Source organism: Sinohyriopsis cumingii, chromosome 14 (genome assembly GCF_028554795.1).
Source record: "Sinohyriopsis cumingii isolate HCF-2022 chromosome 14, ASM2855479v2, whole genome shotgun sequence".
Lineage (NCBI taxonomy): Eukaryota > Metazoa > Mollusca > Bivalvia > Unionida > Unionidae > Sinohyriopsis > Sinohyriopsis cumingii.
Window position 1 is genome coordinate 41,105,622 of NC_142974.1, and position 18,104 is coordinate 41,123,725.

General features: G+C 34.1%; 1 protein-coding gene across 1 annotated transcript in view; it reads left to right on the top strand.

The window, feature by feature from the left end:
- LOC149783622 (uncharacterized) overlaps nt 1-10,180 on the top strand; it is a 37,132-nt gene extending 26,952 nt beyond the window's left edge. The window contains exons 2-6 of the mRNA XM_089931875.1: nt 3,243-3,383; nt 4,013-4,135; nt 5,027-5,143; nt 7,475-7,610; nt 8,165-10,180. Of these exons, the coding sequence (XP_089788001.1) occupies nt 3,243-3,383; nt 4,013-4,135; nt 5,027-5,143; nt 7,475-7,610; nt 8,165-8,256 (609 nt within the window). The 3' untranslated portion in view covers nt 8,257-10,180. The remainder of the gene's footprint in view (nt 1-3,242; nt 3,384-4,012; nt 4,136-5,026; nt 5,144-7,474; nt 7,611-8,164) is intronic.
- Nucleotides 10,181-18,104: the final 7,924 nt, after the last annotated feature.

The following is an 18,104-nucleotide window of genomic DNA, read 5'->3' on the forward strand; positions in this document are numbered from 1 at the left end:
AAAATTCAGTGCTTTTTAGTTGTTAATCTGACAGAGCTTGCGCAAAGCGTCAGCAGTAGTTACAAAATTCAGTGCTTTGTAAGTTGTTAATTTGATAGATCTTGCGCAAAGCGTCAGCAGTAGTTTCAAAATTCAGTGCTTTCTAAGTTGTTGATTTGATAGAGCTTGCGCAAAGCGTCAGCAGTATTTACAAAATTCAGTGCTTTGTAAGTCGTTAATTTGATAGAGCTTGCGCAAGGCGTGAGCAGTAGTTACAAAATTCAGTGCTTTTTAAGTTGTTAATCTGATAGAGCTGGGCAAAGCGTCAGCGGTAGTTTCAAAATTCAGTGCTTTGTAAGTTGTTAATTTGATAGAGCTTGCGCAAAGCGCCAGCAGTAGTTACAAAATTCAGTGCTTTTTAAGTTGTTAATCTGATAGAGCTGGGCAAAGCGTTAGCAGTAGTTTCAAAATTCAGTGCTTTTTAGTTGTTAATCTGATAGAGCTTGCGCAAAGCGTCAGCAGTAGTTACAAAATTCAGTGCTTTGTAAGTTGTTAATTTGATAGAGCTTGCGCAAAGCGTCAGCAGTAGTTTCAAAATTGAGTGCTTTCTAAGTTGTTGATTTGATAGAGCTTGCGCAAAGCGTCAGCAGTATTTACAAAATTCATTGCTTTGTAAGTTGTTAATTTGATAGAGCTTGCGCAAAGCGTCAGCAGGAGTTACAAAATTCAGTGCTTTTTAAGTTGTTAATCTGATAGAGCTTGCGCAAAGCGTCAGCAGTAGTTTCAAAATTCAGTGCTTTGTAAGTTGTTTATCTGATAGAGCTGGGCAAAGCGTCAGCAGTAGTTACAAAATTCAGTGCTTTTTAGTTGTTAATTTGATAGAGCTTGCACAAAGCGTCAACAATAGTTACAAAATTCAGTGCTTTGTAAGTTGTTAATCTGATAGAGCTGGGCAGAGCGTCAGCAGTAGTTTCAAAATTCAGTGCTTTTTAAGTTGTTAATTTGATAGAGCTTGCGCAAAGCGTCAGCAGTAGTTACAAAATTCAGTGCTTTTTAGTTGTTAATTTGATAGAGCTTGCGCAAAGCGTCAGCAGTAGTTACAAAAGTCAGTGCTTTGTAACTTGTTAATCTGATAGAGCTTGCGCAAAGCGTCAGCAGTAGTTTCAAAATTCAGTGCTTTTTAGTTGTTAATTTGATAGAGCTGGGCAAAGCGTCAGCAATAGTTTCAAAATTCAGTGCTTTTTAAGTTGTTAATTTGATAGAGCTTGCGCAAAGCGTCAGCAGTAGTTACAAAATTCAGTGCTTTTTAAGTTGTTAATCTGATAGAGCTGGGCAAAGCGTTAGCAGTAGTTACAATATTCAGTGCTTTGTAAGTTGTTAATTTGATAGAGCTTGCGCAAAGCGTCAGCAGTAGTTACAAAATTCAGTGCTTTTTAGTTGTTAATTTGATAGAGCTTGCACAAATCGTCAGCAGTAGTTTCAAAATCCAGTGCTTTGTAAGTTGTTAATCTGATAGAGCTGGGCAAAACGTCTGCAGTAGTTAAAAAATTCAGTGCTTTGTAAGTTGTTAATTTGATAGAGCTTGCGCAAAGCGTCAGCAGTAGTTACAAAATTCAGTGCTTTTTAGTTGTTAATTTGATAGAGCTTGCGCAAAGCGTCAGCAGTAGTTTCAAAATTCAGTGCTTTGTAAATTGTTAATCTGATAGAGCTGGGCAAAGCGTCAGCAGTAGTTACAAAATTCAGTGCTTTGTAAGTTGTTAATTTGATAGAGCTTGCGCAAAACGTCAGCAGTAGTTACAAAATTCAGTGCTTTTTAGTTGTTAATTTGATAGAGCTTGCGCAAAGCGTCAGCAGTAGTTTCAAAATTCAGTGCTTTGTAAATTGTTAATCTGATAGAGCTGGGCAAAGCGTCAGCAGTAGTTACAAAATTCAGTGCTTTGTAAGTTGTTAATTTGATAGAGCTTGCGCAAAGCGTCAGCAGTAGTTACAAAATTCAGTGCTTTTTAGTTGTTAATTTGATAGAGCTGGGCAAAGCGTCAGCAGTAGTTACAAAATTCAGTGCTTTGTAAGTTGTTAATCTGATAGAGCTTGCGCAAAGCGTCAGCAGTAGTTACAAAATTCATTGCATTTTAGTTGTTAATTTGATAGAGCTGGGCAAAGCGTCAGCAGTAGTTACAAAATTTAGTGCTTTGTAAGTTGTAAATCTGACAGAGCTTGTGCAAAGCGTCAGCAGTAGTTACAAAATTCAGTGCATTTAGTTGTTAATTTGATAGAGCTGGGCAAAGCGTCAGCAGTAGTTACAAAATTCAGTGCTTTGTAAGTTGTTAATCTGATAGAGCTTGCGCAAAGCGTCAGCAGTAGTTACAAAATTCATTGCATTTTAGTTGTTAATTTGATAGAGCTGGGCAAAGCGTCAGCAGTAGTTACAAAATTTAGTGCTTTGTAAGTTGTAAATCTGACAGAGCTTGTGCAAAGCGTCAGCAGTAGTTACAAAATTCAGTGCATTTAGTTGTTAATTTGATAGAGCTGGGCAAAGCGTCAGCAGTAGTTACAAAATTCAGTGCTTTGTCAGTTGTTAATCTGATAGAGCTTGCGGAAAGCGTCAGCAGTAGTTACAAAATTCAGTGCCTTTTAGTTGTTAATTTGAGAATGAGGTTAAGATATAAAAAGTCATTTGAAAAGAAAGTAAATGATTTTCAGCTACCTTATAGATTTCAATACAAATCCAAATCTTCAAAACAGCGCAGTCATCTACTACTAAGAAACGAAATGTGTATTTTGTACTTTTTGTGTTTTTTCTATTACACCAGATCAGGTTCCATGTTCAGGTCCTACGTAGATTAATCCATTGACAATATTGCATGGACATTCATAAACACGTTTTGAATTGCATGGACATGCAGAAACACGTTTTGAATTGCATAGACACTTAGAAACACGTTTCGCATTGCACGGACATTCAAAAACACATTTTACATTGCACGGACAATTGAAAAATTGTTTTACATTGCACAGACATTGAGAAACATTCTTTGCATCGCAAAATTTGAGGTGAACAGTAGACCGATTTCGCATAAACACGAGGAACGTTGCATACCAGTTTCACATTTGAACTTCCGAATATTTTTAGTTAATCTTATACTGTCTGCATTTCAGTACATTGCAGGCGTAGTAAACTTTTTGTGCAATAGGGGAAGAGACTATAACTTAATAAGTACGTTTGCAAACACAAGCTTTCACCATTGTTTTATGGTTTTCTTCAGTCGTCACAGTTGTCAAGTGGAAAACAATGGAAATGGAGAACACGATTCCTCATTGGTCTGGGAGTCCTTCTCATAATTGTTGCTGCTGTTGTTATTGGTGCTGTGTTTCTTGGGAAACAGTTATCAACCGATAGCTTGCATGTACGTATTCCTGTAATGATTGTCTAATCATACGTTGATAGTGATGAGTTTTAAAGATACAATTAACACTCTTTTTGCTTGTAATAGGCTGTACTAGTCACGATCAGTAAAATATAAACCTTACTGCATATATATACAGATTCATGTTCATACACATAGGTAAGAAGACATATGAATATTATTCACCTGCTATAAAATACCCTGATTTTATTTACTTTAGCACACGGCGTAGTTAAGAGGACTCGTAATGACACGTGCATGACAGCTACAATTTGATTGTTTCATTTCTCTATATGCATTCGAGCGTCGAGCTAATCTTACGACTGCCTGTTTTGAGATAGCATAATTGGAGCAGAGAGAAAAATCGTTCGAGATCTCAAGACGCATAATGCCAGTAAAGTAGATATATACCAACCATCACTGAAAAGATTCTTAAGCGATTTTTTATTAGCTGATGCAAGACTATTTTACAGGTGACACGTTGAGACTTAATAGTGCTATTAACAAAGTCTCGTCTTCGTAAAAATCGTAATCTTCGTAATCATCTCGAATGCAAACGTTTCGAAATGGATACTGGTACATAGTTTTAATCATGTCATACCTATCTTCAAAATTTGATTTGATTTCAGACATTCCAAGCCCTTTACAGCACTAACAACCGAGGTGATGTCAGTGAAAAGATCACTGTCGGTGCAACAGAAGTGAAATTCCAGATACAGGGAGTGGCTGACGCCGTACTTGATTTTGATAAAGTATGATATTTTCATTTTATGCGCTATCGTTCTTTTTGATAGCTTTTGACGGAAAAGGCCATTCTTTTTGAGCTGGACACAAAAGTAATTAACAGCGTTTGGCATTAATCGGTAGAGATTGCATTTACGTTATAATAAATATATTCGTCACTAGGATGCCTTTAATTTTATCTTTATACATGAATGTAACAGTATGCTTAGTATATTCTAGACTTTTGTAAAGAATCAGATTTTAAAACTGGAAAAATGTTACGTTCCTTTTAACATTAGCTTGACACTAGAACTTTAACTTAAAATGAATATTTTAAATATTATAGCTGTGTTTGAAGATATTATCTGTCCTCTTCTTTAAGTGGCAATAAACAAGAGCACAGAGTTCACAGAGTTCACGCTTTTCAACCTTAACAACGAGTAGTAGTTTTAATAATTGTGTATATAACAAGTATATTAACCTTACCCGACTTGCAAAGTTTACATGGGAAAATACATTGCAATCACTAGTACAGCAAAATCAGTTTAGGTGTACGGCAGTAACAAGGTTTCGAAATCAAGGCTTCGAAATGATTCCCATAGACATAAATTCCGATCGCCAGACAGTGGGATGTATGTGCATTTTTAAAGAAATTATACTTGCTGTATAACTGTGAGAGTCTTCGATTTGCTTTTGAAGCTCCTCGCATATATATATATATATATATATATATATATATATATATATATATATATATATATATATATATATATATATATATATAATCTTCTAAATGTGCATGTAAATAATGATATACGACTTTTGAATCAAACGACATTTATTATTGATTGATTGTCATAACTAATTATGTTGCAAAAATACAACTTATGCATTAATTTGACAACGATTACTTAAATTAGGGATTATCCGTGTACTTGCGACGTGATGAAGAAAGATCTCCATGTTTCTTGACAACGTTCAATGCCTCTGTTGGAATGGCTCCCGAAGATCTAAAGAAATATCTCGAAAAGGGCCAGGTAAATATACATAAGTAATATCAGAACGAACAGGTATATAAACAACAAGTGTAATATCATAATGACCAAGAGTATATATATATATATATATATATATATATATATATATATATATATATATATATATATATATATATATAATTGCAATGCCAGTAGCTGGTAAAGAAAAGTAACATTTCCATTGGTGAGAATGTAACCACGTGATAAAAATGAATTGCGTTTATTTCAGTATAAACTGTAAGGAGAACTACTTTTCTAAGAATACCCACTTATATAAATAGTCACGTGTACAGCATAAGATAAACACTGGCAGTTAAGGCAGACACGAAGTAACCAATAAAGGAAAAGAACATTCTAACAATTTTTAAGACAAAAATATTTGAATAAATTTGGCTTCCATTGGTTGATGGACTGGTATTATGATGACCTTATTACGATCAAGCAGGACGATCCCATGTGCTATAAATAGCTACGCAACAGAAAACCCCAAACATGTATTACTACGCCCTATTAAGATTTCTGTTTTTTAATGATGCAAACAAAATAACATAACGAATAACTGAACTTTCAATTATAACAGTTTAACGTTGTTTCTTCTGAGTTAATCGTGGTAAAAACTGTCCGTTGCCGTCTCGCATAGAAGGACTATATATATATATATATATATATATATATATATATATATATATATATATATATATATATATATAGCATGTCAATATCAGAAGAATCATATATGAGAGAGAGAGAACATGGGTAATATCATAAGGACTAGATATATATACAAAATGTAATATCATAAGGACTAGGTATATATACAACGTGTAATATCGTAAGGACTAGGTATATATACAACGTGTAATATCGTAAGGACTAGGTATATATACAACGTGTAATATCGTAAGGACTAGGTATATATACAAAGTGTAATATCGTAAGGATTAGGTATATATACAACGTGTAATATCGTAAGGGCTAGGTATATATACAACGCGTAATATCATAAGGACTAGGTATATATACAACGTGTTATATCATAAGGACTAGGTATATATACAACGTGTAACATCATAAGGACTAGGTATATATACAACGTGTCATATCATAAGGACTAGGTATATATACAACGTGTCATATCATAAGGACTAGGTATATATACAACGCGTAAGATCATAAGGACTAGGTATATATACAACGTGTAACATCATAAGGACTAGGTATATATACAACGTGTCATATCATAAGGACTAGGTATATATACAACGTGTAACATCATAAGGACTAGGTATATATACAACGTGTTATATCATAAGGACTAGGTATATATACAACGTGTCATATCATAAGGACTAGGTACATATACAACGCGTAAGATCATAAGGACTAGGTATATATACAACGTGTAACATCATAAGGACTAGGTATATATACAACGTGTCATATCATAAGGACTAGGTATATATACAACGTGTAATATCATAAGGACTAAGTATATATACAACGTGTAATATCATAAGGACTAGGTATATATACAACGTGTCATATCATAAGGACTAGGTATATATACAACGCGTAACATCATAAGGACTAGGTATATATACAACGCGTAAGATCATAAGGACTAGGTATATATACAACGTGTAATATCATAAGGACTAGGTATATATACAACGTGTCATATCATAAGGACTAGGTATATATACAACGCGTAACATCATAAGGACTAGGTATATATACAACGTGTAAGATCATAAGGACTAGGTATATATACAACGTGTCATATCATAAGGACTAGGCATATATACAACGTGTAACATCATAAGGACTAGGTATATATACAACGTGTAACATCATAAGGACTAGGTATATATACAACGTGTAACATCATAAGGACTAGGTATATATACAACGTGTAACATCATAAGGACTAGGTATATATACTACGTGTAACATCATAAGGACTAGGTATATATACAACGTGTAACATCATAAGGACTAGGTATATATACTACGTGTAACATCATAAGGACTAGGTATATATACAACGTGTAACATCATAAGGACTAGGTATATATACAACGTGTCATATCATAAGGACTAGGTATATATACAACGTGTAAGATCATAAGGACTAGGTATATATACAACGTGTAATATCAGAAGGATGGTTTAAATCCTACAAGTTCATATCAGTTGTAACCTGCGCATAGTATTACTGCAGTAAAAATACTATTAATAATACAAATCAGCGCAGCAAAATCTATATACATTGAGTTACGTTTACTCGATATTATTATAAATTACTTATTCGATTGTGATACTTCATTTCAGGGTACGTATAAAGCTGAAAGGGAAATTCGCGCTTGTTACAGAGCCACGAATGTTTCAATAACGAACCGAAATTTCCTGTCACCAATTACCAAGGACATGTGCAACAATGTCGAAATATTTTGGATGATAAATGAAGGTAAATATAACATCGTGAGATACGTTTTGCTTCTATTTATGTTCTCTTTAGCATGGCAAGTTTCCAGGGATTTAAACAATGATAAGCCTTGCAATAGTTACAATTGTATATGCTATCACACGAATAAGAATTTGTCATAAAACTGTAAATTTAATATTTTTTTTATGACAGGACTAAATATAATTCAGATTTTTTAAGTTTATCGGACTTCACACATAAAAACTTCAAATTAGAGAAAGAATGCATCCAATTTGTTTGTTTTTTAATGAAATTAAAAAATAATCAATCAGAGAAGTGTTCCTTATAAACAGACAGCCTGTGTCCGGTACAAATACATGTTCCCAAATGACAAGTTTTATTATTGAATGTTGGAGAGTTGTTTCATCTCAACTTATACAAATCTATCTCTCTCTCTCTCTCTCTCTCTCTCTCTCTCTCTCTCTCTCTCTCTCTCTGACAAACTGTATGTTTTGCCTGAATCGTGTTAGTGTATTTTTCCAGAAATAATGATGTTGCATAATACCCGGTTTTTGTCTTTCCTTCGTTTCATTTAGATTGTGCAAACCTATTGGATAGAAGACAGAAGAGAGCCGAGATATGTGTGTCCCTCTTATGGGGACTGATAGAATTCTCAGTATCTTGGTAGAAATAAGACGCAGAATATATTCTTAAAAGTGACTAGTGCCGTAAGAGCCCTTAACATTATTTAGGCCTGCAATGTTGTATTGTGTGAGACTATTCATTTGCTTAATATAGCTCTTAATGTATTGATTCATTTCTATTGTTAATTCAAATTATTAGCATAATTTATATAGGCTGTATATATTAACTAGTTGTAAACAATCACTCGATAAAAATTATTTCTGTTGGAAAATAAATGTAGGGTTTTTCTAATATTACTGCTAGTATATATCTAAATAAGACGGGGAAAATTAAGTTCAAAAATCATGTGTACGAAGAAAATTACAGCGATTAAAGCAGCTTAAACTGTATCTAAAATGTGATAAAAATATTTTGTTATTATGCATGTACCTGATTGTTATTTTACTTTTACAATCACTTCCGCAAGCTGGCCTTTCCCTTCATGCTTCTGAGATTTGAAGCCTGTGACAAAATGAAGTTGTTTCTAATCTCCATGAGAGTTTAGGTACAAAAGTAGACACGCTAAATTAATCTTTCATTGTGGGGTTTCCTTTAACTGATGTATTACTGTTTGAAAGAGTTGCATGTTTATGAGTTGTTCTCATGTTATTATCTGCAATTGATGTGCATTTGGTACATAAAGGGTCTCAAATGAGTAATGATTTAATATTGAATAAATTCAACGAGTTTTAAAAAATTTAATATGAAATCATTACCGCTTTGAGATTATTTATATAACAGTTCTTATTTTAATGAAAATAGTCTAGTCTACGTTCCTTTTTCTTCAGACGATGCACCCTTAATATGTTGCGCGGGAAACAAATAGTCCCAGAAGCTAGGTGGATTAATAATATGCAGTTCTATAATCAGTTAAATTTAAAGCAAGAATTTTTTTTCAAATTATAATTCAAGGAGCACTGTCCTTCCAGATGAGTAGAACATTTGACACAAAGTCAATTTTCAACAGTGGATCACCGATGGTAATTCTTGTGTGATGTCACATAGTTAGACTCATGCTAGGTAGAAGAGCCGTGCACGTGATTTCAGTGAGAATATATAAAATATTTCCACATAAAGTGTATCAGTTTTACTACTAAGCATTCCATTTGTTGGATATTCATATGAAGAGATGATTACTGGATGCATAAATCCAGAATTAATTTGTGACCGGAAATTTACAGTATTTGATTTGAAACAATACAGTAAACATAAACAAATGATTTAATTTAGAGTCGGAATTCTATCACAAAATAAGAAAACTTAGCTCGTTTGAACTTTTGTATCATGTAAAAATTCTGCGATTTGTTAACTCTCTCTTAACTGGGAGACAGCCATATTCTCACATTTTGCTCTAAGAAAGGGTGAATTCATTCACTCCTGTAAGTTAACTTTTAAACTAAGCTTATCAGAGTGTGGGTTCAATGTTACATGTTATATCCCTCTGACTTAGTCCATTAACCGATACCCTTACTTTTATTTGTAACTAGACAGTCTTGGCTAAATTGGCCATATTCCGACAGACGTGACCTTTTTTTCCCATTCCCGTTTGGGCAATCGATTTTAAATATGGCCGGCAAAAGTTTGATAGTAATAGTAACAACAAAAAGTTCAAGAAGTTGACGTAATGAAACTTCTCACGTGGCAGCCAATCAGTAAAAAGGGTACTGCGCATGAATTTCATGGGCTTATGTGGACAAATCGGATTATATAAAGAGTTCTGCTAACATATTGTCAAATAAATGATATTTAACTGCACATACTATATGCAAAGTGTACACATACTATATCTAAAGTGTACAAACTCTTTGAGAAAGGTGTTTTTGATGTCACATGCTATATGCAAAGTGTACCAACTCTTTGATAGAGGTGTTTGGTGTCTCATATGTTCCCTGGGTGCGATCTGAGTCGAATAAACGTTTTGTGTCATATTTTCCCTTTTTGGTTTTCTTTATCTAAACGTGCCTTTTCACTTTTCTTCATTTACCCGTTTATTCCAATCAATTGTTCTTTAGCGCAATGTGTGTTTCTTAGAGATATTTATTCTTTCGATAAATGTGTATTCGTTGTTTCAACTTTTTGGATGAAAACATGCGGTTTAATTTGAACCAAACTAAGCACAATTCCCCAATACGATGTAAGAACAAGCGGTTCATGAATGAAATAAGAAATGATTTGAATGCTTTGTGCAACAGAGCAACTTAATTTGATGTGTTCCTCGACTACAGTATACCTTGTAATATCACTCCAAAGAAATATCCACAGAAGTGTTGGAAAAATTATATATAAATTTTATATAACTGTTTCTAACATACATATAATTTTTCTAACATATGTTGTATGTTGTGTGTGTGTGTGTCTGTGTGTGTGCATGAGTGTGTATGCAAGAGAGAGCCACGATTCAAGGACAAGTCCCTAACCAGGCGTTAAGGTCGAACGTTCATTTACGTTTTTATTTGAACGTTTTGCAAGTACATGTCTAGCACATGTCCAGTCAAACACATTTCATCCCCCAGGCCAAGCAGTTTATGTGATCTTGATGACAGTTCTTGTACTACAGTTCCATACATTGCGAAAATAAATAAGTAAAATAAAAACAAAAGTAATTTTAAAAATATCTGGAAATTCTATTTGAGTTATCTCGACATATGCTACAATATCTTATTTAAGGCAAGTAATTCCTGTGTAATTGTGTTAATAATCTTGCCGCTAAAAGTGACCACGTCTATACAGTGCCAAACAATAATAAAAGTGAAAATAAATGTAAAATTGCATAAGGTGAATGGAACTCTAATAAGGATAACTGTAAATTAAATATGTTCTTAGAGCGGCTGCCTCGGATGCTGGAGGTCGTGGGTTCGATCTCCGGCCGAGTCATACCAAAGACTTACAAAAATGGCACTAACAGCTGCCTCGCTTGGCGCTCAGCATTACGAGCTTAGTGTTAGGGCTGGTCGGCTTGGTGTCAGGATAATGTGAATGGGTGGGACATCATGCTACATGTCTGCGGCATGATGCCCCAGTGCTAGGCATCACTATAAACTGCCACACTGCAGACATCGTAGCGACTAGACTGAAAAATTGTTAAAGCTGCGGTAAAAATTCATTTCACACACACACACACACACACACACACAAACACACACACACACACACACACACATTCATAAGCATGATTCCGCAGCTTCAAATTGCACGGAACAGATGGGCCGATTGAGAGATGTGACAATCCAATACTATTGTAAACTAAAGTGTAAGTGGAATATGGAATGTTTGGTTTCGATGAATAACATCCATCTTTACAGACAAACGGAAAAAGAAATGGAAGTTTACAAACATCCACATGTTTGCAAACGCGTGTAAAATGAAAGTTACTATGTTTATACTGAATAACACGCTATGTTGGAGACAAACACTCGTCCTCATGTTTAGATTCAGAAGAAGAATAGTTAACATTTTAATTTTTATGCAGATTAAAGTTTCAGTTATTTTCGTTATTTTCAGCTTCACGGATAACGCACATCTAGGAGCTCATGATTGTCGTGCCATTATGGTTAGCATCATAAATAGCGTAGTTTGAAATGTACAAAATGACAAATTCCATACATTGCGAAAGTAAACAAGTAACATTTAAACAAAACGATTTTTAAATATATCTAGAAATTCTACTAGTGTTTTCTCTGCTTATGTGTATAAACTTACTACAATATCTTATTTAAGGCAAGGAATTTCTGTTTAATTGTGTTAATAATCTTTTCTCTAAAAGTGACCACGTCTATACAGTGCCAAACAATAATAAAAGTAAAAATAAATGTAAAATTGCATAACGTGAATGGAACTCTAATCAGGATAGCTGTAAATTTATAAACATGATTCCAAAGCTTCCAATTGCATGGGACAGATGAGCCAATTGAGAGACGTGACAAACCAATATTATTGTGAACTAAATTTTAAGTGAAATATGGAATGTTTGGTTACAATGTATAACAGCCATCTTTACAGACAAACCAAAATGAAATGGAAGTTTACAAGCATCCACATGATTGCAAATGCATGTGAAATGGGAGTTACTATGTTTATACTGAAAAACACGCTATGTTGGAGACAAACACTCGACCTCATGTTTAAATTCAGAAGAAGAAAAGTTAACATTTTAATTTTTATATAGATTAAAGTTTGAGTTATGTTCGTGTATTTTCAGCTTCACGAATAAAGCACTTCTAGGAACTCATCGTTGTTGTTCTATCAGGGTTAGCATCATTTTTTGGCGTAATTTCAATATACAAAATGACAAAATATTAATTAGAGCATTTGGCAATGGGCACACGGCAAAGATTCTTTCTAAAACAGAGGCACTTATATTGGGAAGCAATATTAAAGGAAATGGCATTTACGGTAATAATTCCTCACAATAATACCATGAAATTCCAGAAATCTAATTCAATTTCTCATCAGTATAATGGTCCGGTCCAGATTTGGTCAAAATCAAGCAATCATTGGTCAAGTAATGCTGCAGAAACCAAGGTTAGACGAACGGCCAATTAAAATTCCTAACTCTTCTAAATATAATGGGGCATATTGTTTGGTTATGATCTGTTACGACTCTATGGTCTTAAACTATGCAAGAGAACGACAGTGAAGCCAACAATTTAGCAGTAGCAGCAAATACTGTTTTTATTTATCTAATGTGCAAAGGGAGAACTTGGTTGGAACTTACAGTATTGTGATTTAAATCCCAAATAATCCCTAATGTCCTATAACAAGTCCAAAAGTATAGAATTTTCCGAATGAATTCCAATAGTCTTGAATGTCTCGATGTTCTCCAATGTTACAGTGCAAAAGGAGTTCACGATAATCCCAAAGAAGCGTTTTTGTCCAAAAAGTTAAAGAGCACTTTGCAATTACAATGAAAAGTTTAAATAGGTAATTACTCTCAAATTATACCTGAGCACAACAATAAACTGCCAGTAAGAATGGTGCTCAACAAGAATAAAAATTAATTTTGCTAACCTCTATACATAAACAATGCGCTTCGCATGGACGCAAAATACTGCCATCGGGAAAACTTAGTATCTGTAAACAAGACTGACCTTGAACTCAAATTTTTATAAAATCTTGTTTGCCATTTACAATCATGGCAAAAATCAAGTATACAACATAAATTAAAAATATATAAAGATTAATCCTTACAGACCAACACATATTCGAAAATCAAACCATTTTTTGTGTTACATATATTTGATATTTTCCCTTCGGTTGTAAGTTCTGATAAATGCTATGGAACATATATATATATATATATATATATATATATATATATATATATATATATATATATATATATATATATATATATATATATATATATATATATAACAATGCTAACTTATATATTTGTCTTTCCGAGATCGACTAACTGGATTTGACACAAATCTTTCAAAAACCGTTTATTTCAGAACAATTGTACCTTCCATCTTTGAAATCATTTTGGACCAAAATATTGAAGTATGATTTATGTATTGTCATGACTCTTTTATTCAACGTGTTCCCTTTATGACCTAAAAATATGGCTGGTTTGATTTAGTTTCTCGACGGTTGAGATGTACTTTCTCACTATTGCAACTCGTTAATTGCACAACATTTATAAGTATGTGAAATTCATTTTCAGTGTTTCAACATCCTCCATTTTTAGCTGACGTCATTTAAAACAATAACGGGGGGGGGGGGGTATTTTCCTAAGTCTGTTCCTTAAGTCTCAATGAGCTTTAATAGAAACAAATTGCTGACATTTTTAAATGGCAGTCTTGTTCTACAGTGAATATTGTTACTTACAACACCCATTTGCTGTCCATGAGACTAAGAATAGATACCTTTCTGTAGCATAATAGGTTATGACTATGTGACCTTATCACAAGACCTTTATCAGAGTAATGACTGCGGTACTGAAGTCACGTGATCAACTAAATGTTGACCACGTGACAAAATCTTTCTGTATCGTATACTCCAAACCTACCCATACAGACCTATACCTGAACTTCAGCTCCAACAACCATCTTGAACACAAGAGATCAGTGGTGAGAATTGTGTACATTAGGCGAACGGCATTGTTATTGTTGAGGAAGACCGGATGTTGAAGGTCGATAATATTATGAAAACACTACAAGATCTGCAAAATATAAGCTGAATAGTTTTGATAACAGGGTTACGAAGGTCATACTTGATACTTTTAGCAGATCATACCATCTCATAGTGTTTTAAATCTTGCTGTTAGTTAGCTTTTCCGTGAAAGCTTTAGTCTCTTGCTCTCGGTATCTGCTTCTTTTCTCTCTGCATATGCATTTGTGTATCTCTCTTCTCTAACTGAATTTGAATTTTCGTCTCCTTTTCCTCCTTCTGAATTCGCACTCAGTCATTTCTCTCTGTAGTTGAAGTTTTGTTAGTTATAATTCAGTGTTGCTTTTAACTGTAATTCCTTTAAGTTCCTATCAAAACCAGAGAGGGGGTATTAATCAGACCCAAAGCACTATCATCCAAATTGTCCGTTCCCACCAAATACTGAATAAGAAACATTATTTAGCTCTTGCTTTCCTTTCGACGCTCTAACTTCAGAAAATAATTAATGGCAAACGTAACCAAATCATCCTTTACCAAATAATAACCCTTCCTTGACAGGATTTAAAACAAAACTCTGGACTTCAGAAGACATTTTGCATATTATGTGGTTTTACTAAAGATTGATTAAATGTGTGAAATTAAAACTTTGACTTAACTAGGTACCATGGAAATTCCGAAACAATGATAAAGGTGATACTACTTTTCCTTAAACGTTTTAAACAAAATTCAGATTTAGGAACAACCGTCATGAACTAAGTAATAGAAAGAATTGAAACCAAAAGTCATTCAAAATTCAATAAACACTGTATTTCCCTAGAATACGGCTACCAATAGTCTTGAATATATTTAATATTTTTAAATGCCAGTAGTTTGTATATATTACAAAGATATGATTAACAATGTCTTTGAATGAATTTTCAAAAGTCTCAAGTAATATGTTAGTTCAAACTGTCAATAAGCACGTTGTAATTTCAGTGAATGAGTTAAATAAACAATTCCTCTCAAATTATATCTGAACACAACAACGAAATCTGATCACAGATTCCTAAAGACTGGTATAAATCAGGAGTGCATACTTTGTTTGCAGAACCTCTTTTTTATAGAAACCGTCATCTTACCTATAACGAAAAAGAATGTTCTGGATAACCGATCATATAATTCTCTAATTCGTACGCAATGTTAGACCTTGTACTTAAGTTTTAATTGACATTTTGTTTACCACTTATACACATGATAAACATCAGGTAGACATTACATAAAAATATTCAGGTAGGCAATATTTTACCCTCAATCATGGACAAGGGTCAAGCACTGAATATAAATTTAGTGTACATAACAAAGTAATTCAGTAGTATTCTCTTTTAAAAGATATAGATAGTTCGGAAAAAAGATCGTATGCTGGGGATTTGGAGGTTGAGGGTTTAATAGCCAAAATAAACTTGTTCAATAGACGTCATCAGCTTTAACTGTTTTAATCCTTCTCAACGGCCAAGTCATACTCCATCTGCTGATGTTTAGTTTGTGGTAGCAAAAATTACTGCTGTTGCTGGCGTCTTGGAGGTTTACGTCGACGTACTCATAAAAGGTGTCGAAGTATTGGGCTGTGAAGGTCGCTTAATGTTCGTTAAAACCCTTATCACTTCTTGTGTTGGTGGCTATAGTGTGCATACAAACACCGTCACCATTTGCTTTGGCGTGACGTGAGCAAGTGTTTGTGTTTATGTATGGATAGACGCTACCACCCTTTGCAAATGTGTGATAGTGTTTGCATGGCTCATTCCCTTTCTTTACATCTTATTTATCCCCCCCCCCCCACCAATGTGTGATATTATGTTTGTACATAAATATATCATGCGTATATACACTTCTATTATTGATTGATAATATGTTTGCATATATCCCAGCACTGTGTGTGTATAAGCACTCTTAGCCTTTTCGTTGGATTGTAGGGTGTCTACTAGATTGTAGGGTGTGTACTGAATTTTAGAGTGTGTGCTTGGATCAAAGGAACAAACACTATTTATTGGATAGTAAGGTGTGTGTTGCATTGTAACAAAATAAAAACACCCGCCTAACCCCCACATCACCAAGCAAGCAACATAAACGTGTGCTGGATAGTAGGGTGTGGGTTTAATAGTAAGGAAATATAATGTTACATTTCCCATCGAGCCCTATGTTTAGTATGTATTGTGTGTGTGTTAAAACTCCTAACCTTTTCATTAGATAGTCGCTGGTGTGATGGATTGTAATTAAAAAAATGTAGGCACTGGATTTTAGAGGTGTGTGCTGGATAGTAAAGATGTGTTGGATTGTAGTTAAAAACAATTGTAACCTCACATTTTCCCTTGTGCCCCAAACTGCCTCGCCCTTTGTGAAAATCTCGTTATGTCCCCATGTGCCTCTCCATATTAACACGTATACAAAGTTTTAACAAAGCTTTTGTTATGCCCGCAAGTGACATTTCCATGTAAACATATGGACTGTTGTTAATTCATGTTAGACCCCAAGTGCTGTAACATTAATAAGGCACAATGGGGATTTAATTTTGGAAAGGATTTACCATTGTGCCCCTGAGTGACATTTCGATAGAAACCTCTGGACTATTTTTATAGGGGATTCTAGTACACTTTTTTAGTGGCGCATGTTGAGGTCAGCTCTAACAAAGATCAAATGCAAATCTAACTGAGATCAGCTAATTCTAACAATGTTACCATTTACCATCAAAGTTAATTGTATCGGCCGCATCAGCATGATAATTTCGTTACGTCCCGTCGGGGTTCCAAATATAAAACCAATTTAATTTTAGCTACCTGCATTTAGTCAGGAAATGGTCTGCAGTGAAATCCTACTTACAAGCTACATACAACCATGTATTTATTTGCAACCGGGAGTAGAGCAATAAAAAGGGTTACTATGAAGTAATATGGTGCTATGCGAATAAACCATTCGGCAGTGCTAATATTTTAAAGGCTACTATCCAACAAATTAGTGTGCTATTTAGAATTCTTAACGGTTTCTACTTCCAGCGTGGAAACGCTTTTTCATTTAAGATTCGATGAATTAAAACATCTGCTAATTTGCTATAAAATCGAACATGAAAATAAATTAAAAGTGAACGGGGTGTGGCATAAATTCCATGCTAATTAGTAAACTGGACTTTGATTCATTCTGGAGGTTATCATTTGTCCCCAAAATGGAATACGTTTACTCCCGTAAGACTTTTGAATATTCGCATAAGAATATGTTACCAAAAACTTCCCTCATTATTTGATACACTAGTGTGCATCTAACAGTGAAGAACAACTGGTTCTTCAACTTCCCATACTATTTTATATGGTTACAGGCAGACGTTTCAGAACACCCACAAAGAAAAATAAAAACTTAACTTACAGAACGTCGGTGACAACAGGGCTCTATTCGTCAGCATTCAATCTTTATGTTAATAAGACAACCGCTGAGTCTGACCTGATAAAACACAATCTTCAAATGTATGAGAGACACGCGTCATAGTCACGAAAGAGAGACACGCATAACTGTATTTCAGATAATTCAATCTGTCACATCGTAAGATACTTGATTTTCAAACTCTATTATTCAATCAATGAAGAAAAACAATTAAACTGTCTACAATATTATTATATCTCCAATCAAAGGATGCGGGCTATAGTTCTCAAGTCACGTGATTTACGTCACACATGCAATTAACCAGAGTTCAACGCGCTTGCAGACATTGTGCACCTT